This window comes from Cervus canadensis, chromosome 32, assembly GCF_019320065.1.
Source record: "Cervus canadensis isolate Bull #8, Minnesota chromosome 32, ASM1932006v1, whole genome shotgun sequence".
Lineage (NCBI taxonomy): Eukaryota > Metazoa > Chordata > Mammalia > Artiodactyla > Cervidae > Cervus > Cervus canadensis.
Window position 1 is genome coordinate 39,749,751 of NC_057417.1, and position 25,347 is coordinate 39,775,097.

Here is a 25,347-nt window from a genome sequence, read left to right on the forward strand (position 1 = left end):
TGGGCACTGCCCTTCAGCCTGGCCTTATCCCACCCTGACACCTGACCCCACCCTGACACCGGGCCCCCTGCCTGTCTGCTCAAGTTGCCTTCCCCCTGCCTCTCCTGTTTCTCACCCTGACCGCTCCCCCAACAACCCAGCCTCAGTTTCCTTCCAAGCAGGTGCTGAGCTGGAGACAGGTGGTTTCCTTTCCATCCACAGCTGGGAGTTTGCACAGACTCTGGGGTACAGATGCGTGTGCATGTGAAGGTGCGCGGGGCCCCTCTCTGCCCACACTGGGATTGAGATATCTGCGGGGAGAAGGGCCCCGAGCCTGCCCTAGGACGGGCCCTTCGGGGTCCGAGCCTGACCTCTGACTCTAGCCAGGGCTGCTCCCAAACCCTGCCCATCCGCTGTCCCCAGTGACCACCCCAGGACCCCAGACTCTGGTGGGGTTGGGGGTCAGAGAGTTAAGGTGGCAGGGCAGGGAGTTTCGGCAGATGCTGGGAGCACTGGCACTGGAGACCCAGGAGCAGCTCCTCACTCTGGGGTCAGGGCATGTGGACGGGGTCACACCCAGCCTCCTGCCACTTTCCCCCCCACCCCCACCCCCAGCACCAGGCCGCCCATGCCCGCCTGTGCCTCTATCTGCTGAAGTCATCGCAGGAAGGGCCCCAGGATCTAGACCAGACGGCGCCATCCGCAGCCACAGGCGAGCCTGGCCATAGAGCGGGACGTCCTGGCGGCACTGCCCCGGGAGGCTGGGCCCAGGTGGCGGCAGAGGCCCAGTGGGAGGTGGCCGGGCAGCACTGGGCAGCTGGGCGAGTGGCTGTCCCATACCCCCAGCCCAGGAGAGCCACTCACGGCTCCAGCTCGCCTGGGAAGAAGGCTAGACCAGCGCACTCAGGCATACGGCCAGCAGGGTGGCTGAGGCTTCCTGGAGGAGATGACCAGGCGCAGAGGCCCCTTGACAGGTCAGCCCCCAGCTCCAGGCCAGCAGATTCCAGTCCCCTTCCCTATTTTGCCCACACTGGGGGACAAACTGAGAAGCCAGAGCAGGAGCCAGCCTCCTGAGCTTGGGGCACGGCTCCTGCCCTCTGAGGATGTGGGTCCTCCCGCGGCAGCTGGCCGGCTGCCCTGCGCCTCATGGGGATTATCGGATCAGAGATAAATGGGCCAGGGGGGATCCAGCAAAGCCAGGAGTGACTGTTTATCTAGATTCTCAGGTGTGGCTGGGGGTGCCCTGACGAGAATGGATATAGCCGTGTGAAAATAAAAGAAAAACAAATTTAATGGGCAGAATAAACAGCCTCAAAGTTGCTTTGTTTGTCCAAAGAGAATGGAAGAGCCAAGGACTGCCTGGGAGCAACAGCTGGCGGGACAAGTGGGGACCTCACCCGAGGGCGGCTGAGCGCGAAGCCAGCTGCGAGCCAGGGAAGCCCTGCGAGGAGCAGAGCCGCGCCTCCTCTCCACACTCCTCTACATCTCTTCAATGAGCGTCACTTACTTTTGCTTATTACAAAAAAAATACCTATCGCTGGTTCTGTCTCAGCACTTGTTATTGTCCACCTTTCTAATTCTGTAAACCTCCTGTTTGAATTCGACTTTCTTTGCGGTTCCTTCAAAGGTCAGCTCTGGCTTCGCGAGCCACCAGCCGCTCGGCCCCCTGTGAGAATTCATGCTTGTGTCCTGGCCCCTGCTTCTGTTGGTCTCCAGCTTTCCTGGTTGGTGTGCGGTCCTCCGCGTGGTCTCCTTCCTGAGCTGAGGCGCTTTGGGTGTTGGACATGTCTTCTTTCCATCTGACAGCTGCCGTTAGCTGCTGGCCCGTCTCCTGAGTAGAGAGGGGTCCTTGACTCTGATGAAGTCGGGTTGCCCACGCTGCGCAGTGTAGATCCTGCTGTGGGGTCTGGGCGCCTCCCTCAATCACTGCCTTTTTTCTGTCCATATAGTTCCCTCCACCACGCACAGGTCTTGACCGTGTTTAGTATCCAGACTGCATGTGATGTAAACTAGGGGTCTTGCTTCCCTTCTCTCCATCCAGGGTGTCCTGTTGCCCAAACCACGGGTCCCCCGGACCTGCGCCTCCACTGCTTTGTGGAACCGCCTTCCGGGCATGAAGCCCCGCCACAGGTGTGTTTTGCCTGAAGTCTCTAGTCTGAGCCTTTGTTCCTATCTTAATCACTCCGACTTTGTCTTAGTATCTGGGAGCTTCAATATTGTAAAGTAATTAGCCTCCAACTAGTAAAAATAAATGAAAAAAAAACTAAAACTAAAAAAAAAAAAATATCTGGGAGCTTGCCCGTTCTTTTTATTATCACCATGCACATTTATTCTCTTTATTTTTTTGAATGAGTTTGTTGAGTTCCCGAAAAAAAGTCCTCCTAGAATTTTACTAGGGTTGAATTGAATTTATAGACTGATGTCAGGTGCCCTTTATCAGGTTGGGTTCTTCCATATAAAGGTAGGTGTCCCATGTACCTACTGAAGTTGATTTCCAGAGACTTTGTGTCCCCCGTCCGTGGAAAAAGTCTCTTCCAGGAAACTGGCCCCTGGGGCCACAAAGGTTGAGGACCACTGCCCTGGGGTGTATCTCAGTTGCGGGGTCACGTGGTGGCCCCCCGCTCAAGTCCTGACAACCTGCCAGACTGTCCTCTGCAGCTTCGGCTCCTCTTGACATCCCCACCTGCAACGCCCGATGTGACAGTTTCTCCCCATTCTTGTCAGCAGCTGTTATACTCTTGATTTTTTTTCCTGATTTGCCTGTTTTCTTTTTCTTTTTTGACCTTTCTATTTTGTACTGGGGTATAGCAGATTAACAATGTTATGATAGCTTCAGGTGGACAGAAAAGGCACTCAGCCATCTGTACACATGTTCTCCCCCAAACCCCCCTCCCATCCAGGCTGCCACATAGCTTTGAGCAGAGTTCCCTGTGCTGCACAATAGGTCCTTGTTGGTTATCCATTTAAAATATTATGCTACTGACTTTTAAATCAATCATATTGTGGTATAACTTATGCACAATAAAGGCATCCAATAAAAGGGCGCAGTCCAAACAACTTTGGTGGTTACACACACCTGTGAAACTGCATTCCAGTCAAGACAATATTCCCATCAGCCCCAGAAGATCCCTCGCCGCCACTCCTATGAACAGGAGTCCTGCATTTTAGTGAAGCTGCCTGGCCCCTGGCAATGACCACTGTGCTTTTGTCATGGTAGATTAGTTTGCAATTTAACATTTTTATAGAAATGGAACCATGCGGTATATACTTCGCATAATGATGCTGAAATTCATCCTGTTTCTTCATGTACCAGTAGTTTGTTCCTTATTATTTCTGACTAGTATGTTATCATAGGAATAATACCATATTTCATTTCCCTGTTGGTCTATTGATGGAAATTTGTACCCCCTCAACCCCTGACTAGGGCTACTGTAAACAGAGTTGCTACGAATAATCACGTATGAGGCTTTGTGTGCACATCTGGGCTTATTTCTCCGGAGTGATTACTTAGGTGTGGAATGGTTACGTTCTGTGGTTAGGAGCATATCTAACTTCTTAAGAAACTTCTGAAGAAGTGGAAAGCGGGTGGAAAACGGCGACGGTGGCTGGATCCCAGGTTTGTGGGCCGCGAGGTGGTCCTGGCTGCAGCTCGGGCGGCCTGTGTGGAGCGGCGCCCCGGTGAGGAGGACCCGGCTCCCAGTGAAAGTTCCTGACCCACTGTGGTGCCCCAGGGTGGCGGTGAACACGCTGAGTGCATTCCTGAAGTCGCCCCGCGGAGAGGAGGAGAGACCTGAGTGCGCCGCCTCCCCGCCATCTCCCTTGGGAGGTGGCGGCCACACCCTAGGGCACAGCCCTCGGGGGGGCCTGCTGTCACCTGCCTGTGAGGATGGATCAGGACAGCCCGGACCACCATCCAGTGGGGCGACGGCTCTGCACACACAGACCAGAGCAGCGTGCAGGGCCGTCAGCTCACCTTCCCGTGCCCAGTGATGGCCTGTACACTGATTTTCCGTCCCGTTGCTCACAGTGGGAGATGACTTAAATAGACAACTTAGTTGAGGGAATTCCCCAGTGGTCCAGGGGTCAGGACTCTGCGCTTCCACTGCTGGGCACCCAGGTCCAGTCCCTGGTCGGGAAACCCCACAAGCTGTACCGCACGGCCAAGCAAACCAAACGCCCGACAGAAATGCCAGCACCACCCTGTGTTCCCACCAGCGCGTGTGAGTCCCACTGCCCCACGCCTGCAACACACTTGTCCTTGTTGGTCCCTTCATGGGTCCTGGTTCTGGCAGGCGGGTGTGTGTCTTGTGTGTGGGGGGTGTGAACTGCACCTCCCCAGTGAGTCAGGCATCTTTTCACAAGCCCGTTGGCCATTCCCGAGTCTTCTTTTGTCAACTGTCTGTTGACTGTTGTTCAGTCGCTCAGCTGTGTCTGCCTCTTTGAAGCCCTCCAGGCTTCTGTGTCCATGGGCCTTCCCAGGCAACAATACTGGAGTGGGTTGCCATTTCCACCTTGAGGGGACCTTCCCGACCCAGGGATCAGAGCTGTGTCTCCTGCACTGGCAGGCGAGCTCTTTGCCGCTGGGCCCCAGCGAAGCCGGTCCAGCCCCTTGGCCTGTCCTCTTGTTTGCCTGCCCCAGGTGTTAGTTGCTGCGTGCGGCCCTAGTTCCCTGGCCAGGGATGGAACCGAGCCCCCCCCCCCCCGGCATCGGCAAAGAAGAGTCTTAGCCACTGGACCACCAGGGAAGTCCCTTGGTCTGTCTTTTAAAAATAGCTTTCATGAGAAAGAATTCTCACACCATCTAACCCACCCATTTGAAGCGTACAATTCAGCGTGATTCCTTTAACCTGAATCATCTATCACTGAATGGCTTTGGAATTCGGCTTTTGCTTTGGGCCTGATTGTGTCTTGTAACGAAGGCAACCTAAAATTAGGAGGGAAAATAGAACTTACGCGCAAAGCATGTCCTGCATGGCCATCATGTTAACAGGAAAAGTAACGAGTCTCACACACCTCCTGTGACATCAAAGTTAACGTAGGACGTGAACTGTCAGTTCCCACCTGCGCTGCAGCTGTTGGGTCAACTGTTGGGTCTTTTGGGCGCAAACTGCAGTTCTTGCAAGTAGGCACAGAGGAACCTCCTCACATCTCCAAATTCATGGAATTGTGCAGTTGCGGAGGCCCCACCTAACCCTCCAGTGGAAGCGATTAACCCTGTTAAGTCCACCTAGTGAATTTTTAAATTCCAGATTTTGTATTTTTCATTTCTAAAATTTCCTACTTGGTTCTTTAAGGACTATTTTCATTTTTTCCTACCTCTGCATGCATGAGAACCCATTTTTTCCATGACCTCATTGTCTGATAATCCTAACACTGTCTTACCGCGGCCCCAGCAGATTCTTCTCCCTGAAGGACGGGTCGCAGCCTCCCAGCTCTCCTGTGCCAGCAGCTTTGGATTTTACCCTGACTGTTGTGACTGTTTTTGTAGACACTGCATTCTGCTATATTTCTACAAAGACTGTTGCTGTCTCTGTTTTGGCAGAGAATGAACTTGGTCAGGCTTGAACTGTGACCTCTGCCACTTGGAAGGTGGGCAGAGGTCAGTTTTGGCCAGTGGGTCATTTCAGCTGTCTGCCTCGCACACACAGTGGTTCAGGGGTCAGTGAGGGGCTGGGTGGGGTTCATACACAGAATCTGGGGTCCTTCCCTCTGCTGTCTTCTTTTCAGCATTCACCACTTACTCTCTGCTCTCTGGCTCCTTCAACCAGAAAGATGGGGAATTTTGGCTGGTGTCTGAGCACTCCACCCCACAAAGCTACACCCACAAAGGGAAATCTACACTCCCTGACACTTTCCCATGAATATCGATTCCCATCCAAAATCTGCCTCCTTTCCTTCACTCCCCAGAGCCCTCGGAATTGTTGTGTATCTAAAAGATAAATTTATTGTTTTTCGGTTGTGCCATGAAGCATGCAGAATCTTCGTTCCCCAACCAGGGATTGAACCCAACCCCCCTGCAGTGGAAGCGCCCAGTCTTAACCCACTGAAGTCCTGGGAATTGGTTTTTAAATATTCTGTTTGAATTTTTCAGTTGTTATCTATGAACATGACTTCTTTTTTTTTTTTTAGACACTATCTGTGAGTTAGTTCATGTCCCTGGTGTCCATGGGATTTCCCAGACAAGAACACTGGAGTGGGTTGCCATTTCCTTCCCCAGTGTACCTGGCAGCCGTCCTGATTTCTGTATAAATTAGCATTTGGCTTGACTGCACGGAATAGAAAACCCAGCCCATGGAGAGAGGTCAGAGACGGGGCAGCCATACATACACAGATCAACAAACAGAAACATTTGCAGGTGTGTATTGCAGACAGACTTGACCAAAGTATCGAGGGTGCGGGGCAGGGATCGAAGGAGCTGCCAGGGACTCTGGCTCCAGGGGTGTACACGGAGGCTTCGGGGCCAAGTCAGGATCTGCACGAGTGCCCATGAGTGCCCAAGTCAGGATGCAGACACTGGTGTCCGGCTAGCACAAAGATGCACGTTGTCCACCCCTGGGGCCACAGCAGCAGGAAGGTGTCTTCCACCTCCCTTCTGGAAGATGGCCAGTGTATGGGCAGGTGGGCTCCCAAGGCCCCCTCCCTGGCCACCCCTAGCCTGGAGCTCACTCCTGGGGGTCATGTCCTGGCTGGGCAGCAATCACCCAGAACCTGCTGACTTAGCACCAGCTGGGGGCCACTCCCTGGCCTTACTGTGTGATTGTGGCATCTCTGCGGCACTGAGCCTCAGTTTTACCACCTGAGAAATGGGAGAATATGACCTGACGAGGCAAGGCTTTGACTCCCCACGCATGCCTGGTACGTGATGGTCAGCCAACCTGGAGCTCCCACGCCCGCCCACAGAGGAAAAGGCAGAGGCCCCTCCCCTCCCCCCCACACCTCTCCAGGTCTCCACCCGCACATTCCTGCAGCCTGAGTCCTACCCCTCCCAGCTGCTGGCCAGCCCCTCATTTGTTTCCCTTGACAGACCAGGAGTCTGCATCCCAGTTGAGGAAACAGGCTCAGAACTGGCTGATCACCCCAACATCAAGAGTCACCACGGAAGTGACTGGGGTCTTCAGCACCCAGCCCAGGCTCCAGGCTCTTGACTGAGCTTGGCCTCATCTGCGTGGGGTGGGGTCATGAGGGAGGGCCTGCGGGGGAGGTGACGGTGGGACACTTCCGTCGGCACCTCCAGCCAAACAGCTCTGGTGGGAGCAGGGATTGGGCGGAGGCTGGTACTGGGCTCAACCTGGGAGGCTGGGGGAGACAGGGCAGCCCCCTCTCCTGCCCCCGCTGGTGCTTCACCCTTGTTGCCAGTGCACCTGGGGAGCAGTGGGGACCACCTCCTCTGATCTCAGAGGTCAATGCCCGCAGGGTCAACTCCATCCTAGCCCCAGCTGCTCCTGACATGCTGTGTGACCTCGGGCAAGCCGCAAGGCGTCTCTGTGCTTGGGGCGGATGAAATGACCCTGTATCCAAGCCTCTAAATGTGTATTCTGTGACCCTTCCCTCTCTCACTAGAGTGGCGTGGGGCTGGCAGGGAATGTGGTCTGACTTCATTCTCCACCAGCTGAGAGCCAGACCTTGGGGGCCGAGCTTGGGCTGGGGTGGGAGGGTCTGCAGGTGGTGAGACAGGTGCAGAGGGAGAGAGCTTCCACCAGCGTCCTGCAGCTGCCTACCTGCTGGAGGCCATGAGCTCAGGACTCTTGGTCTGGGCGTTGGAGCCAGCCCGACACAGACGAGGCCACGGCCACCGGTATCTCGTGCGCCACTCTGATGAGCTAATGGTCCGCTCAGACCCCAGACCCCACGTGCTGCCAGGCAGGCCCACCCTCAGGTCCTGGGCAAGGGCCTGAATCACCTTCTCCAGCGAGTGCAGTGTCTATGCAGGCCCACATCCAGTGGGCACTCGGGGAGTGTGCAGGTGGCTCGTGAGTGACAGGTAACCAGGTGGACCCTGGTCTTGAAGGACTCAAGGTCAGAGAGGGGACCATCCTGGGTACCAGAAAGGGAAGCGGTCGAGCGGCCTTGTGAAGGGGGAGAGCGCGGTGAGCGGCCTGTCTCCTCGTTGCACTCGTACGTGTGGCCTGGGGGGCCCGAACAGCCGTGACCCAGTGATCACACTGGAACCACTCTGGGAGCTGCCACCCGGACAGCTGAGGTGCCTCAGTGGCCCCGACCTAACCTGCGTGGGGGTACGGGGTGCAGAGGTTACAGGTCCCAGGGCCCGCAGTGGCTGGGAAAGGTTCTGAGGGCACCCCTACCTGGGGTGCGGGGTCCCTCGTTACCCGAGGCTGGGTTTGGGGGCTCAGGGGAGACAGCAGGGGGACACAGAGCTCCTGTACAGCCTCACCCAACCCCAGGACAAGGCCCCACTCAACTGCCTATTTTCTGATCTGGGGGCCTGGTGGGGGTGGGGGCCCCCCTGGGCTTTTGCAACTCCCCAGGACACTCCTTGCAGGCTGGGCTTGTTGCCCTGCTGAAGGGGTGCTGAAGTACAGAAGCGTGCCCCCATTTCTGGGCCGGGGTGGGCCTGACACAGACCTGGGCGGAGGTTTGGGGGAGGGGGTCGTTCCATTCCACCTGGCCGTGGTGGCCCCCCTCCAGGCCTCCCTGGAAGATGCGTGTGGACAGTGGTTTGGTCTCCTGCTGACCCCCACCTATTCTGGGACAATATTCTCCAGGGATCCACTCCCCACCCACCTCCTGCCCACACTGGTCCACAGGCCCCAACCCCACTCCAGAGAGCACAGGAGGGTCTCCCCAGAATGTCTGCCTGCTCCCACCCGCGGGGCTGACTGACGGGAAGAGCTGTCACCCTCGGTTGTGTTTTGGCTGCAATGCGTGGCACGTGTGACCTCAGTTCCCCGACCAGGGACTGAAGCTGGGCCACAGCAGTGAAAGCCCAGGGTCCTGACCCCTAGGCCGCGGGGAACTCCCTTTGGCGCTGCCCAGGCCTCTGCTTTGAGGGGGAGCTCAAGAGGGAACCCCGTGGGCCCTGCCAGCCTGGTGCCCCAGCAGGGCCTGGGTTTGCACAAAGCCCAGGGGAGATGACCATGCTGTGGGGTGGGGTGGGGGTCACTCAGCTCCCCTGTGTTGAGTGGGGAACAGAGGTAGGCCAGAGCCAACGGCAGCCCTGCCTCCTCACGGGGAGACTCCTGCCCCACCCGGCCCTGCCCTGCGGAGGGAGAGGCCTGCGCCAGCCAGCAGTGGGCCCTCACGGTTGGGGGCCGGGCTGACTCACCCTGACCCCGAAGGTGGGGCCCGGCCTCCCAGATGGGCGGGGCTGGGGCTGGCTGGTGCTGCAAGGGGCGGCCGCACAGACGCCCTGGAGCCCTGTGCAGGTCAGAGCCCTCGGACCCCAGTGACCCTTCAGCACTGGCCTGGGGCAGGGTCGCAGGGGGGACACAGTGGTGGGGAAGCGGTAGGGACATCAGAGCGTCTGTCCTCCACAGACCATGGCCTTGCAGACTGCTCCACCCAGCCTGGGGTCCCGGGGGACCCCCGCCTACGGCAGCCTCCTGCTCCTGCTTCTCAGCCTTGGTGAGCACTGAGGGTGGATGGCCGGATGCTGGAGTGCAGAGAGCACAAAGGGCTGCGGGGGTCCTCAGGGGGCCGGGGCCTCAGGAAAGGCTCTGCCGGCTCTACGGGTGCTCCCCCACTGTGGGCAGGGCCTCCCACCCCATTAGGGGCCCCTGATTCCGGAGACCCGTTTCCTGAATGTCAGCAGGTGCGAGTCCCAGGTAGGTGGCTAGCCTCATCTCTGCCCCGAGAGGGGACTGTGTCTGGCAGCCCTGCTGGACCCCAGCGCCCTGCAGGGCTATGATGGGGTCACAGGCCAAACCGAGGGTACCCACAGCACAGGCGTCCGCCTGCCCTGAGCAGGGGCCCCAGGAGGAGGATGCAGAGGCCTGTGCTCCTTCTTGGGGTGTCATGGGCCGTGACACCAGGGGCTGGCCAGGAGGGACCACCTTGGTCCCCTTCCTCCCAGGGTGGAGCCCCTGGCCACCCCTCAAGCCTGGTGTCCCCTCCCCTGCAGGTTGGGTTCTACCTTCCAGGGCCCAGGCTGCAGACGTGGGACTGGTAAGGACCCTCTGGGGAGTCAGGGGAAGGTTTTCTGGCCCTGTTGGGGGGTGGTGTTCCTTGGAACCCAGGACACTCCCCGCTAAGTCCCAGCCCTGCTCTGTTCTCAGGCTCTCCTGACCTCAAGGTTGCAGCGCACATCCCGGGACCTGTCCTGGCAGCAGCCTGAGCTGGCTGTCCTCCTCCCGAGGGCCCGGCGGGGCACAGAGAGTGAGCACGCGGCCCAGCCCCATCGGCGTCAGGAGGCGGGGGTTGGGGGCTGGCACCGTGAGGTCTCCTCTACCTGTACCTGTGGCCCTTCCTGGCCACTGAGCTCCTTCAGTCATGATAACACGGGAGAGTGAATAGAATCACGCCATTTTGCTGATGGGTAAATGGAGGCCCCGGCGTCCCTGATAGCTCAGTTGGTAAAGAATCCACCTGCAACGCAGGAGACCCTGGTTTGATTCCTGGGTCGGGAAGATCCGCTGGAGAAGGGATAGGCTACCTGCTCCAGTGTTCTTGGGTTTCCCTGGTGGCTCAACTGGTAAAGAATCCACCCGAGATGTGGAAGACCTGGGTTCAATCCCTGGGTTGGGGAGATTCCCTGAAAAAGGGAAAGGCTACCCACTCCAGTGTTCTGGCCTGGAGAATTCCATGGACTGTACAGTCCATGGGGTTGCAAAGAGTCGCACACATCTAAGTGACTTTCACCTTTCAAACTGAGGCCCAGAGAGTCGTGTGTTGCTCAGGGTCTCAGCGCAGGGAGACCCTGCAGGAGGAGGAGGGTGACGGGAGAAGCCCAACACCCCCACCCCCTGGCTGTCCCTGCAGAGAAGGCTTGTCCCCTGGGCCAGGAGGCCCAGGTGGTGGACGAGAACCTCGTCTTCTATGAGGAGTGGGAGCTGGAGGCCTGTGTGGATGGGGCCCTGCTGGCCGCGCAGATGGGACGAGTGAACCTGATTCCCTTCACCTACCAGCAGCTGCACATTTTCAAGCGCAAACTGGATGAGGTAGTTCAGGGCTCAGCCCGCCCGCCACAGTGCGGCCGTCCCTGCTGCCCCAGCCGTGGCGGCGGCCCTCACGGTCCCTTTCCCCGGAAGTTCTACCCGCAGGGGTACCCCCAGTCCCTGATCGAGCACCTGAGGTACTTCTTCCTTTACGTCACCCCTGAGGACATCCACAAGTGGAATGTGACTTCCCTGGACACCGTGAAATCTCTGCTCAAAGTCAGCCAAGGGCGCGGGGTGGATGCTCAGGTGAGAGCTGTGGGGGTGGGGAGGGGCAGACATAGGGTGTGAGGCTGTGCAGGCCAGTGTGAGATGGCACAGGCCTGGGGTGGCACAGGGTGTGAGGTAGTCCAGGCCCAGGGGTGGCACAGGGTGTGAGATGGCACAGGCCCAGGGGTGGCACAGGGCGTGAGGTAGTCCAGGCCCTGGGGTGGCACAGGCCGGGGGGTGGCACAGGCCGGGGGGTGGCACAGGGTGTGAGGTGGTCCAGGCCCGGGGATGGCACAGGGTGTGAGGTGGCACAGGCCCGGGGGTGGCACAGGGCATGAGGTGGCACAGGCCGGGGGGTGGCACAGGCCGGGGGGTGGCACAGGGTGTGAGGTGGTCCAGGCCCGGGGATGGCACAGGGTGTGAGGTGGCACAGGCCCGGGGGTGGCACAGGGCATGAGGTGGCACAGGCCCGGGGGTGGCACAGGGCGTGAGGTGGCACAGGCCTGTGGGTGGCACAGGGTGTGAGGTGGCACAGGCCCGGGGGATATACCTCTCCCTGCCCCAAGCCACTGAGTGGCCTCCTCCCACAGGTGGCTGCCCTGATTGCCCGCTATGTAGGGGGAGGGGGCCAGCTGGACAAGGCCGCCCTGGACACCCTGGCCACCTTCCGCCCTGCCTACCTGTGCTTCCTCCGCCCCGAGCAGCTGGGCTCCGTGCAGCTCAGCGTGCTTTGGTGAGTCCTGGGGTCTGTCGGGGGTGGTGGGAGTGCTGTGCTCCGAGCTCACTGCCCGGCCCCATGCTGCCTCCTCAGGATGACCACACCCCAGGACCTGGACGCGTGTAGGCCCCCACAGATGGTTGTCCTCTACCACAAGGCCCGCATGGCCTTCCAGAACGTCAGCGGGTCTGAATATGTCAAAAGGATCAAGCCCTTCCTGGGTGAGCCCAGGAAGATGTGGGGGGAATGATGCCTGAGGCTCCCCGTCTTTGGGCAGCCCACTGGTGGTGTGACCAGTGTTCACAGTCTGTCCCTCCAAGTGTGTGTTGGCTGAGACCCTGTGAGTCCTGGGCACCTCCAACCTCTCCTCCAACCCAGAGGGTCAGGTGGTCACCAGGCAAACCAGGGGCTCAGGAATTCCTTAGGAAAAGGGACTCGTGGTAAAAGAAGTGGCTTCCGGTAGCCTGTGGTCAGAGGGTGGGACTGGGGGCTGCTGCACGGTCTCACACTTGGCGGCTCCTCCCCCCGAGGGCAGGTGGGGCCTCCACGGAAGACCTGAGGGTTTTTACTCAGCAGAACATCAGTATAGACGTGGCTGCTTTCAAGAAACTGCCAACAGAGGCGGTGCTGGTACGAAGGCGGAGAAAGGCGGGGCCTTCTGTGGGCGGGGCCTATAGGGGCGGGGTCTTGGGAGGGGTGGCCATCAAAGCCCCTTCCAGGGTCTACCTAGGCTAAGGCGGGGTCCGTGGGTGGGGTGTCAGGGTGGTTTGGGTGCAGGAGAAGCCCGAAGCCTCTGGGAAAAGGCAGGCGGATTCTGACCCCTGCCTGCGGGCTCTGGCAGTCGCTAACCGTGGCCGAGGTGCAGAAACTTCTGGGCCCAAACCTGGTGGGCCTGAAGGCTGAGGCGGGGAACGCGCCCCTGCGGGACTGGATCTCCCGGCAGTCGCAGGAGGACCTGGACAGGCTGGGGCTGGGGCTCGTCGGCGGCTTCCCCAACGGCTACCTGGTCCTGGACCTCCACGGCCGAGGTGGGCTGGGGGGGCCGGCTGGGCGGTGTCGGGCAGAGTGAGGGGCAGCGGCTGAGGCGCCTCTTCTCCGTGCAGACGCCTCCTCGGGAGGCCCCCACCGCCTCGGACGAGGGCCTGGACCTGTGCTCACTGTTACCGCAAGTCTGCTCCTGGTTTCGGTCCTGAGCTGAGCCTGCTGCTGTGCCCTGGCGACCGGCACTGCGTGGAGACCCCGCCGGGCTTGGACACCGAGGGCTCTGGAGCTCAATAAAAGAACCCCATCCCCCTCTTGAAGAGGTGCCCCGTGGTGTTCTGAGGACTGAAGGGGGGGCCCTGATGGCTGTGCCCCCTGCACAGGGCCCCCTGGGTTGCAGCCCCTCCCACGGGCCCTTGGAAGGGGGAGGGGCTCCAGGCAGGAGGCCCTCAGGGCCTTCCTGGCGCTGTTTCCACGCGGGGTCTCCCCCTAGTCCAGGCCAATGCTCCAGGTGGCTTCTGGTGACACAACTGCCCCAGGAGATGGCAGGTTGGAGTCCTGATCCCAGCTGAGAGGGGCTCTGTCCCTCCTCAGGCCCAGAACAAAGGGACACAGGCGGGAAGATCAGCTTGTTCTTTATTCAGTCAGTTGGCCAAGCCAGTCCACAGAAGAAGCCTGCGCACAGGGGCAGCGTCTTCCTCACCGGCCGGGGCAGTGACCCCAGGCCCAGGCCCTCCCTCTGGCTCCAGGTCCTGGGAGCTGGGTGTAGGCAGGGACTGGCCCTTCAGGCCCCTAGGATGGAGGATGTGGCCAGGCCCCCTGGGGCCTGCATCTTGGTCTAGGCAGGCGTCCAGCTCCACGTGCCAACCCCTGTTCTCCTGCATGTGGAGCTGGGGCAGTGCAGTCCTCCACCATGCTGCAGATCCCCTGCGGGTGGCCCCAGCTGGGCCTTGGCGTGCCTCCATAGAGCAGCCATAGGAGGCCTGCGGGTAGGGCCATAGCCAGGGGCAGGTACCCCAGGTGGGCTGGTGGGCTGCCTGCAGGTAGGACACGGAGAGAGCACCTTCAGTCCAGCTGGGAGCTCCCAGGCTGCCCTGCGTCCCAGGCTCTGGGTCCACACCTCCCACCGTCCCCGAGGGTGGGGAAGAGCAGTGAGGACCCCCAGGTAGGGCCGCTCTTCTGAGCCCCAGCGGGGACCTCAGAGCTGCCCCATCCTCCACTTTCTGCTGCTCAGCAGGTCTGGGGAGGTGACCGTGTCTTCACTAACTCAGCAGGCAATGCAGGGCTAAGTCAGTGTCACCCATGTGTGGCCCAAGGAGGCAGATGGGAAGCGTCGCCAGCAGAGAATGAGATGGGGGGCAAGAAGAGAAGCCGGGAGTGGTGTCGGGGTTGGGGGAGGAGGGTGGGTGCAGGGTACCCGAGCTGGGGGCGGTGCTCCCAGGCCCTTCTGAGGTGGGGGCTTGATGGCGCGTCCAGAGGGTGGTGCTGGGCGTCCCAGTGGTCGAGTGGGCAGGGCTGGTGGGGCCGGTGGGGCCCGTGTCCAGGCCCAGCTCGCTCAGGGCTGACCGATTGAGGCTGCGGAGCCAGGAGCTGATGATAGGGTGGCTCCGAGCCTTCTGCAAGTCCCCCACGTTCGGACCCAGCAGCGTCGTCACGTTGCCCACGCTCAGGCTCTGCGGGGGGCAGTGAGGGGTGGAGGAGGGAAAGGGCGGGGTCAGCGCTTGGCCGGAGGCGGGCGTGGTAAGACCCTGTGAAACGCCTTGAAGTGAGCTGGGGCCCCACTCTCTGCACACCTCAGACTTTGGGGTGTTGGGGCCTGCAGACCGTGACCTAAGGCTCCCCGACTCCCCCTGACGGGCAGCCCCCACCCACCTGCAGCACTCGGGGGTTCAGGTTGGTGAAGGTGTCGATGTCCATGGAGACGTTAGCCTGGGCCAGGTGCCGCAGCTCCTCCACGGGGGCACCGCCTAGGGGCGTGGCAGCGGTGAGGGGCGGGGCATAGAGGGGCGGGGCTTCTGGGAGGCGGGCCCCACCCCGGCCCGGGTCTCACCGAGGTAGGGCCGCATGAAGCGGTAGTAGGTGTCCGTGGTGCTGGCGCTGGCGAAGGCCTCGCGGGCCTTGTCAAAGAGCACGTTCTTGCGGGTCTGAGGGCAGGAGGAGATGTCCAGGGCCCCGGCCAGCCTGGGGGAGGGGGCGCGGCTCGTGGGCAGGCCAGGGGCCCTCCACTTGGGTCACCGGTCCCGCCCTCTCATCCCAAACCACGGCTTTCCCCTTGCCCTCGGTACTGGGCTCCGTAGTGTGGACGCAGGTGCACCAAGAACCTCATAGTGTGACCTGATTTGGAGATAGGGTCTTTCCTGTTTGTACACGTAATCAGATTAAGATGCGGTCACCCTGACTTAATTCTTCAGTCTCTGAGTCGTGTCGGGCTCTTGGCGACCCCATGGACTGCAGCACGCCAGGCTCCCCTGTCCTTCACCATTTCCCAGAGTTTGCTCAGACTCATGTCCATCAAGTCGGTGATGCCATCTCATCCTCTGTCGTCCCCTTCTTCTGCCCTCAACCTTTCCCAGCATCAGGGTTTTTTCCAATGAGTCGGCACACACTGACTTAGGTGGGCCCTAAATTAATGACTGGTGTCTGAAGAAGGGAATGTATGCACAGGGAGGCAGAGATGGGGTGATGGGGCCCCCGAAGCTGGGAGGGGAGGAAGGAGCCGCCCCTTCAGGTCTCACAGCGAGCACGGCCCTGCTGACACCTGGATTTCAGATTTCCGGCCTCCAGACTGAGAGGACATGATTCTGCTGCTTTCAGTCACTCTGCTTGTAAACCTTTGTCACTGCAGCCATGGGAAGCTGGTGACTTCGGATGGCCTGATCTGGGCCCCCACCTGAGCCTGCCTTGGCTGAGGAGTGGAGGCGGGAGGTGGGGGCGGGAACTCTGACGGGGGCTCACCGGAACTCTGAGGGGGGCTCACCGGAACTCTGAGGGCCGGATGGCCTGGATCTGCCGGGGGCTCATCCAGCAGAGGCGAGAGCCCCCAATGGCCACGAGCAGCGCACCAGTGATGGTGCCATTGTGGTCCAGGAACTTCTGCAGGATGGCCTGCAGGCAAGGTTGGAGTCAGCAAGGCCAGGATCAGCGAGGGTCTCCCGCACACCACACCCCCACCCACTCTCACCTCTGTCTGGTTCTCCAGGGCCCCGTCTGGGGCCAGCAGGGTCACGACTGTGTCCTTGGACGTGATGTGCCACTGGCCAATCTCCGAGAGGGAGTAGAGGTAGGCCAGCGAGGGGATGAGCCTCAGCTGCTCCTCAGGGACTCCGCCCGGGTAGACCTGCAGGTGGGCGGCAGGTGGTGGTTAGGCCACACGGCCTACCCCCCACCCCCTCCCACCGCTGGGCTCTGGCACACCCTAGCTAGCTTAGCTTTGACGACTTGCTGGCACTCGGCGGGCAGCGGGTGCTGCAGCAGGGGGTCCAGGTTGGCTCTGAGCACGCGGCTGCCCAGGCAGGACTCGAGCTGCCCGCAGTCGTAGCGCACCAGGAAGAGGTCGTCGTGCAGGGTGGCCGCAGTGATGTTGCCACGGACGCAGGGTCTCCCTGTGGTATGGTGGGGTGTGGGTGTTTAGGACCCAGCTGGTCAGCCTCTGCCTGAGCTGGTCACCACTGCTGACTTTGGGCCCCACCTCACTCCTAACCTTGACTCTTTCCAAGCCTGACTCCTAGCTGAAAACTTGGCCGAGACTAGGCTGAGTCAACCCTGACCTTAATCTCAATGCCCAAACCAGCCCCACCAGACTCTGACCACTCCCCCCGGCCAGGATGCAGGCCCTGGCCAAGCTCAGGAGGTTCAGGCAGAGGGTGTCGTGCCTCTGGGGCCCCCACCGCAGGATGAGAAACCCGAGCAGAGGGGGACGCAGCATCCCCAGACCATGGTGGCCACACTGACCTGTGTCCCGCTTGGACGGTGAGGACACTGCCTTGGACTTGGCCTCGAGGAAGTTGGTAACAAAGCGCCTGGCATCACGCTGCCTGAGCTGCCCTGCCCGGCATGCGGCCACTATGCTGCGGAAGAAGTCCAGGCCCACGGCCTGGCGGGCGGGCCTGGAGAGTCCACACCCTGGGGAGGGCCACATCTTCCCTTCTCCTTCCCCTCAGACAGAAACTCCATGACGGGGAGCGACTGGGGACACCACTTGGGTATCAGAGTGGCTGCAGGCCGGCCCTTAGGGCTGGACAGGCTGGTGGAAGTTCGGCTGGATCCCCCTTCCCCCCATCACCCCGCCTGGGGCATTGTCCTACCTCCTGCAGCTGCATCCACAGCCCAGGGCTGATGTATGAGGCCAGGGGTCCCAGAGCCTGCAGCCCCTCCAGGTTCCAGGAGCCAGGGTGCCTGGTGTGCAAATGGGGCTCTGAGTTGGGTCCTGAGCAGCACCCGGACCCCCTCAGGCAGCTTGCTCTCCCCGGGTGCTATTCCCAGGGCTCGCCCAGCGGACGCTCCCACCCCAGGCCTCTGGGTACCCCGTGGGCTGCAGGGTCAGGGTGGGGTGTGAGCTGGGTTGGACTTGGAGGTCAGTGGGGCTGTGAACACCAACCCCCAGGCTGCCTCTTCTCTCATCTGCAGGAGGGAGGGGCCCCCACCCACCCGAGGACGGTCCTGCCACTGGCCAGCAGCCTGTTGAGGGCAGCCTGCTGGGCAGCGGTGAGCCGGGGACAGTGCCGCAGGTTCTGCAGCACATGGGGGTCTGCGGCCGCGATGCTGGAAGCGTCCATGTCACACACCAGGACCCCGAGGAGCAGCAGGTCGGAGGCACTGAGCCTTGGCTGGGGCCCTCCCTGCAGGATAGTAGGTCAGCTCGAGCCTGGTCCCACAGCCCATCACCTGGCCGGCCGGCCCATGGCACCTACCAGGCAGGCCAGGGCCCTGTGCTGCAGGGCGGCCCTCTGGTCGGGCAGGTTGGCCAGCAGCTTTGTGTCTCCCTGGGCAGCACGGCGGATGAAGGCCCGGCAGTCCGCTTCCTCCACCTGTGTCAGGCTGCGGAAAGGTTGGGGGGCCACTGGGAGGGCAGACGGGGAGCCCTCCGAGTGACGGTGTCCCCGGGAGCGTGCTCAGCCCACACGGCTGGGTGCCGGGTGGGAAGGGCACTCACTTGTAGAAGAGCAGCAGGTCAGGGGGGTGGAGCTCGAAGTCGCCCTGGAGGCCTTGTCGGGCGGCCAGGTTGGCCAGGCAGCTGAGCTGGGCACGGCGGGCGGCGTGTCACTCGCTGTGTGGTCTGGGCTCTCCTGGGCCCTCTGCTCTGACTGGGACCTCCCTGGAGCCCCCACCCACCTCTCAGCCCCCGTCCCGTGTCCACTGACCCCTCCTCCTGCCTGGCGGCTCTCTGTCACTTGACTTCCCGTCTTCCTCTTCCTGCATCCACCTCCAGGTGAGAACCGGCCTCAGGACAGGGAACACCAGCCTAAGGTCCCCTCCCCACCATGGTGGCTTCCTTAGGGTCCACTTACCCAAACCACCCCCGCCTGGACATCTTGTCCCGTTCTCCTCAGGTCATTTCAAATGTATTACTGATTTTATATTAATTTCATAATAAGACTGTCGGCGCAGTGGCTCTCGCGCTCCAGGAGAACTACCCTGCATCCTGACCCCACAATCCTAGCCTTGTGCTGCCTGGGCCCCCTGCTAGGGACGCATCCCTTCCTGCCTGTCCCTGGGGCCCTTCTCCAGGGAGTCCACCCCTGCCCTCGACCCCCAAGCAGTCTTGGTGGTGGCCGCCGCTGACCTGCCAGGCTCTGAGGAGGACGTGTTGTGTTGCCATCCTCTGGATGAGAGCTGCAAGTTGGTCGCGGGACAGCTGGCTGGCCGGCTGGCACCAGAAGCCTTGCAGGAGGGAGGCGCTGGCACTGGGTGGAAAGGAGGCGGACGGTGAGGGGCAGAGGGAGTGGGGGCCGCGGACTGCAGCCTTCGGGACGGAGGTCAGACTCCTCAACTTGGGGTGAGGGCGAGAGATGCAGGAGGTGTGGACGCCCCCCCGAGGGCACCCTTGTGGTGCCAAGGCTCCAAGCTATGAGCAGGGCTTACAGGGAGCCCCTGTCCAGAGACTTCTCTGGTGGTCCAGTGGCTGAGACCCCACACTCCCAATACAGGGGGCCCAGGTTCGATTCCGGTTCAATTCCTAGTTGGAGCTAGGTCCCGTATGCTGCAACTAAGGGTTTATATGCCACAACTAGAGATCCTGTGTGTTCAGTGAAGTCTGAAGATCCTGCATGTTGCAAATGAGGCCCGGCACAGCCAAATAAAATTTTTAAAAAATAATAAATATTAAAAAAAAAGTGACCCCTGTCCAGGCTCTGGGTCTGAGGCCCAGTACCGGGGACCCAGTTCTGGAGCTCAGGGCTCGGAGGCCCCAAGATGGCTGGGGGTTTGGAGGGCACCTGCTGGGTGCCCACAGCCAGGCCATCCTTGTGGTGTGACTCTAAGACCTGTAAGGGTCAAGTCTCGCGAGACCACAGCCAGGGCCTGACTGGTCCAGCTTGGCCTGCAGCCCTGCCTGGTGGTTCAGTTGATCGGTCTGTTGATGGCGGCAGACCAGTGACTTCCAACCCCCACCAGAGGACCCCCTAGACGGGTCTCAGTTTGGGGCCTGAGAGGGCAGCCAGACTCGGGGTGGAGAGAAGGAAACTGAGAGGCCTCAGGACAGGAAGTGACTGTCTCCAGGCTGAGGAGGGGGCCTGTCCCAGCCATGTGGGTGTGACTCTGGTGCAGGACACCAGAGGCCCAGAGCCATCTCCAGCGAGTGACCTGGGCTGGCAGGGCCAGGCCTCTCCTGCTTGGCCATGCCCGGGCGTCGTGAGCAGACCCTGGAGGTGGTCCCTCCTTCTCACCCCCACCCAGGGAATCTGCTGCAGTAAACCTGATTGTGGACACAGAGCCTGCACTCACCCGGCCCACAGGTCGGCCCTGCTGGCGTCCAGGCCTCCCTGGGAGGCGCCCTCGGCCTGGGGGTGAGAGCAGTGGGCAGTGAGTGACACCAGGAGGGCGAGGCCCGGGCTCACCAGGGCACCTGGAACAGAACAGGCCACGCGCACGTGTACGGGAGCGTCCCGTGCGGGTCTACCAGGGCCCTGCATCCCGGGTGGGCTTGTGACCGCCCCGACACTGGGGAGCGCCACCTGGGGAGCTGGGCATCTGTGCGCTGGCCCAGCCCTGAGCGTGCTGGGCACCTCTGACCAGGTGGGCGTGTGAAGCAGTATGTCTACTGTCTGGTGCTGTACGCGTGCGTACCCGTACCTGTGTGGTGATGTATCCACACGTGTGGTGGGGTGTACGTGTCTGTGGTGGCATTTGTGCCCTCACAGTATATCTGTGTGTCTACTGGTGAGGCCGTGTACACACGTGTGTGACGGTGTGTACACACGGTTGTGACAGTGTTTATGCATGTGTGTGGCAGTGTGCACATACATGTGTGGCGGTGTGCACACACGTGTGTCACGATGTGTACACGTGTGTGTGGCAGTGTGTATGTGCGTGTGACAGTGTGTGTGCGTGTGTGGCTGGTGGCATGTGACACGCACACCTATGTGGTGGCCTGCACACGGGCCCGGCAGTGTCCACATGAGTGCACCTTCTCCCTCCACCCCTGCGGTTCTGCCCTCATACTCGGAGCCCCAAGACCCCCAGGCAGGGGACATGGGTCAGCGCCCACCTCCTCCTGTCCTCAGTCGCTCAGTCTTTCCTGGCCGTGGCCCCCTTGCCCCTGCCTTGTCCCCACGGCCCAGTGTCCCATCTGTGCCGCCCCCTTTGCTCCCCTGATGTCCAGTGGTGGGCCCAGGGCAGGACCCCAGGTAGAGGCTCAGGAGGAGGGAGAGTGGTTCTGCCACCCCCAGGAGCCAGCCGTGGGCGCTGCCCCCCAAGATGGGGAGGGAGAGTCATCTCACCTGCTCTGGGGCCCATGGCTGTGTGGTGCCCACTGGTCGTCCTGGCAGGAAGGCAGCAGGGTCGCAGGCAGTGGGTCCAGGTCAAGCTGGACAGGAGACGGAAGGTGGTGAGGCTGGGGGAGGGGGTTGCAGAGGGGAGGTCACCACCCAGGGTCACACGGGGCAGGGGACCTCGAATCTTGGGCTGCAGCTGTGTCTCAGGCACGACCCACAAACAGTGAGTCTCTGGAACAAAAGGGAGCGGTGGGGCTGTGGGGGAGCCAGGCCAGACACCAGGGCCTTTCTTATCGCAGATCAGGCTCAGGGGACCCGTGGGCTCGGCTGCCGTGTCTCCCATGAACAAATCTCTCGACAGCTCTGGGGGGCGGGGTGGGTGGTGGACGTCCAGGACCCAGTGAGTGCCTGCAGCAGCTGGGAGAAACCTGGTGGCCCCGACCTGCCCTGGTGCCGCCCAGCTTTGCCCCACACCCGGCTCCCAGGGAGCCCCCTTCCCCTCCCAGATCTCGGACGCCCAGTGAGAGCTGGCCGCGGGCACAACCCATGCTGCAGCCTGCTGGGTGCCCTGGCCATGGTGGAGGCCAAAACAGGCCTGGGGTGGGGGCGGAGGCAGGGAGCCTGGTCCACATTGCCAGTCCCTGGGCCACGGCCACGCATGGGCTGCCGGCTTGGGGCACCTGCGGGCCTCTGGGCTCTGCACGAAGAAGATGGGGAGGTAACCACCCCACATAGAGGCAAGATGGAGGCCCGGAGGGGCTCAGCTACCTGCCCGGGGCCACAAGGAGGCCCGACTCACAGCTGGGCCCCTGTGTGTCCGTTGGGTGGTGGCTTCCGCCCCTCCCTGCCCCTCACCTGAGCACTAAGAATGCCGTCTGTCCTGGAGGGAGGCTGCTCAGGGTCCAGACGGCAGGTGTCGGACACAGGGATGCTGTAGACTCCAGACACAGGGTCCCAGCCCGCTCTGGGTCAGCCCCTGCAACTGAGTCTCAGAGCGCGGGGGTGGTGCGAGGTGGGAGCGCCCACGTCTCTGCTCACCTCCATGCCCCGTCAGCACCCTGCCCTGCCGGCCACCCACTCTGGCAGCAACACCCTCCAGGCAGATGTGTGGGGAGGGGCTGGGGCTGTACCAGGTGACACTGCCCTGTCAGCCCCTCGGGGCCCCGGGCACAGCGGGCACCTGCTCCCCAGCCCCATGGGAGCAGCAGGCTTAGCTCACGGTTGGCAGCAGTCCAGCACACATCCCTCCCCACTCGGCGGGGGGGGGAGCCTGGCTCAGCCATGATCGTGCCCTGAGGATGGTGTGTGCATCTGTACATGTGCGCACCTGCACTTGACGTGTGTGCCCGCATCCACAGGTGAGCACCTGCACTTGACGTGTGTGCCCGCATCCACAGGTGAGCACACATGCATGTCTATGTATCCCCAGGAGCACACACATCTACGTGCATACATGTGCAGGAGGTGCGTGTGTGTCTCCAGCAGGGATCTCAGGCACACGTGGCCTCACTGTGGTATCTGGGTTGAGTGACACGTGTGGTGTGTTTCTGTTCTGTGGGTACTGGGGCAGAGCTTCCCACGTGTGTCCACACCTGTGTGCGCTGTGGGGCAGGGAGGGTGTGCAGGCAGCTTTGATGGGAGAGCCATGCAGGTCACACATGCCTGTGCCCGGCCTTCAGCTTTCACTACATCTGCCCCTGCTTGGCAGGGCCAGCTCACCCAGGACCACGTGCTCATCGAGCCAGCCACGTACAAGCCGAGGTGCTGACCCTGGGGGACTGACAGTTGGAAGGACCAGCTGAGGGCCACTCCCCGGCCCCTGGAAGGCCAGCCACAGCATCGACAGCTGGAGGGCACCCAGAGCTGGTGGGGACAGTCCCTCCTGGAAGCTGTCCAGTGAGTCCCTGTCCAGCTGGCCCAACAGTGACACCTAGAGTCTGTAGAAGGTGGAGTTCAGGGGGTGGACCCCATGGGAGGTGGGCAATCTCACTGTAGGCCCCAGCACTGACCCCTGGAGTCTGGCCGGTCAGCTCTGAAGCGCTCAGTCGTCGCTTGGTGATGGGGTTTCCACCTACTCCGGAGCCCAGGCTGGGTGGAGGACGCCCCCTACAGGCCAGCGAGTGCAGGAGGAAGATGCTCTCTGCCCTATGTGGGCTCAGCCTCCAGGGTGCCCCAGGCCCCGGGTGGACAGATGACCACAGCAACACAGCAAGTGCTGGGCTCCAGACAGGCCTTCTGTCCCCAGCTTTGCCATGTGCTGCTCATGGGATCTGCCCCCACCAGCCTGCTTTACAGATGGGGAGACTGAGGCCCGCCTGGCCAAGCAGGTGAGTGGGAGCAGGATTGGGCCCTAATGGCGGGGTTGGGCTCCTGAGCTGCCAGCATCATGCCCCCTGGAGTGTGACCGCTGTGGGCTGCCCACAGTAGGCTGTGGGGGGCAGATGGGCAGGTGGACCCCATGTCTGGGCTCTGAGGCCTTAGTCCAGGGGCCAGTGGTGGGGGGCAGGCTACCCATAGGGAGCAGGTCGAGATCTGGCCCTGGGGGCTCTTGGAGGGGCTGGGGGGGGGGCTCTCAAGGGGGAGAAGCTAGCCTATGGGGCATCTCCAGGGCAGCTGGCACCCATGGGCCCTGCCACCCTCCCACCTTGCCTTATTGCCCTTTGTGGCTGCCTGTCTGTCCAGTCCCACCCTCTTCCCATCTGTCTTATCGCTTGCTCTGCAGGCTCAGCCCCTGGTCCCCGAGCAGGCTTGTGCTCTGCAGTGGGTCCTTTGTGCCCTTGGCTTTCCCCCAGGCCCTCCCCACCAGTAGGTCCCACCCTGCTGCCCAGTAATCAGGGTTGGCCCCAGGCCCCAGCCTGACTGACCTCCCGGGCCCCTCGGCACTAAGCAGGGCTTGGAGCCTGGCACGTGGCGGTGGCTGTGTGCCCCCGTCCCTGTGGTGGGTGGTGAGGGCAGGGGTGGGGGCAAACTCCTGGCTCCGAAAGGGAGGGGGTGGGGTAGCCTTTGGCCCCCTGGCCTCACCAGCAGCTTCCTGGGATCTGAGGGTGGCAGACAGCGGTGGTGCCGGCCGGCTGGAGAAAAACGATTCTCTGTCCTGGCATGAGAAATGCCCTTGTGAGTCCAGGACCTGTGCTCCAGGGAGACGGAAAGGGAGCTCCACATGCCCCACGGTGCCCAGTCGCTGGGGCGCTGGGGCACAAGGACAGAGACCTGGCCACTCCCTGGGGTGCTCTGGGGTGGCCCCGCCTGAGCTGGGCAGGGAGGCCACCTGCAAGGGAAGCTGTCAGGATGGTCCTGCTCAGCGGCAGCCCCTACGGGCCCAGACCCTCTGGCAGGTGCCAGCAGCTGGGAAGCAACAGGGTGTGTCCGGGGGATTTTCAAAGTCCACTGCAGGCCCAGGACAGGTTGTGAGGGGCCGGGGGCAGCAGTGACCCCTGTGGCGGCAGCAGGTGTGATAGCTGAGCTGTGTCCAGGAGGCGTAGCGGCTGTAGCCACAAGGGGGCCTGGGGAGGGGCCGGAAACCTGTGCTAGGTGGGCTGGCGGCAAGTCCTTCAGGGACCACCCTTCATCCTCCACGCAGACGCTCACCAGCAGGGGCTGCGGGCGGAGCCTGCACTGGGGGTGAGGGGCTCAGGGCAGCCAGGCCCACACAGCCCCTGAGGCTCCGCAGGGGCCCAAGGAGGGGAGGAAACAGTAGGGTGGGGGTGGCAGGTGGGCAGGGAGAGGAGGGCAGAGGGGGAAGGCAGTGGGAGGGAGGTGGAGGGGCCGTCCTCGGTGAGGACAGAGGGGCTGGGAGTGCACGGAGGGGAGGCTATCCCATCCCACTCCAGGCTGATGGAGGCTGGAGCTGGCCCACCGTGGTAGCCATCTGTCTGTGCAGGCTGTTGCCCTGTGGACCCCCCCAGTGCTGTTAGGGATGAGGGGATGGAGGCACAGGGAGCAGGGGCAGGGTCTCTACAGAGACCCTTCGGGCAGGCAGCTGCCTCTGGCTCCACCCTGGCTGAGCTCTCGCTGTGATCACAGGTGGGTTGAGCCCAGAGCCCCACAACGGGGCCTATCTGCCTTAGCCAGCCTGGAGGAGGGGCTTCGCTTGAGTGGGCACAGTGATGTGGTGCGTGACCGCAAACTGCCTGGAGGCCCATGCACGTGCCCCCTGCCCCCATCCCCTGCCCTGTGGCATTCTGAGATGTTGGAATTCCCAAGGTTGGCACTCTGGGCAGCAGCCCTATGGGGAGCCCTGGCGGATGCTCTGATGCTTTTGGCTGGAGGCCTGGGAGTCCTCCAGGGATGCGGCTGACCCAGCTTCTGTGCCCAGCCCCCACCCAGGGCTGCAGGCTGTTCTCTGCATGTGGGGTGGTGGGCAGGTCAGCAGCCAGGACCACAAGGTCCATCCTCACCCCTGCTGGGGACCTAGGGC

The 25,347-nt window shown here is 61.8% G+C and overlaps 2 protein-coding genes across 2 annotated transcripts; one reads left to right on the forward strand and one right to left on the reverse strand.

Annotated features, from left to right (window-relative positions):
* Window positions 1-9,323: 9,323 nt before the first annotated feature.
* Window positions 9,324-13,319, forward strand: MSLN (mesothelin). The gene is made up of 11 exons (XM_043455772.1): window positions 9,324-9,362; window positions 9,474-9,561; window positions 10,058-10,101; window positions 10,212-10,311; window positions 10,915-11,093; window positions 11,184-11,339; window positions 11,891-12,033; window positions 12,112-12,239; window positions 12,554-12,648; window positions 12,860-13,046; window positions 13,122-13,319. Exons 2-11 carry the CDS (start codon window positions 9,477-9,479, stop codon window positions 13,214-13,216), a joined length of 1,212 nt encoding a protein of 403 aa, XP_043311707.1. The 5' UTR covers window positions 9,324-9,362; window positions 9,474-9,476; the 3' UTR covers window positions 13,217-13,319.
* A 328-nt stretch (window positions 13,320-13,647) lies between these two features.
* Window positions 13,648-25,321, reverse strand: LOC122432924 (mesothelin-like protein). The gene is made up of 20 exons (XM_043455224.1): window positions 25,253-25,321; window positions 24,256-24,545; window positions 23,795-23,968; window positions 22,940-23,036; window positions 22,650-22,842; window positions 20,937-21,161; window positions 19,942-20,062; window positions 18,782-18,902; window positions 18,152-18,237; window positions 17,910-18,036; window positions 17,647-17,837; window positions 17,304-17,394; window positions 16,951-17,092; window positions 16,414-16,601; window positions 16,181-16,336; window positions 15,977-16,104; window positions 15,050-15,180; window positions 14,872-14,966; window positions 14,417-14,672; window positions 13,648-14,036 (listed from the first exon to the last, which is right to left on the reverse strand). The coding sequence occupies exons 1-20, from the start codon at window positions 25,319-25,321 to the stop codon at window positions 13,792-13,794; spliced, it is 3,126 nt and encodes a 1,041-aa protein (XP_043311159.1). The 3' UTR covers window positions 13,648-13,791.
* Between the last annotated feature and the right edge of the window lie 26 nt (window positions 25,322-25,347).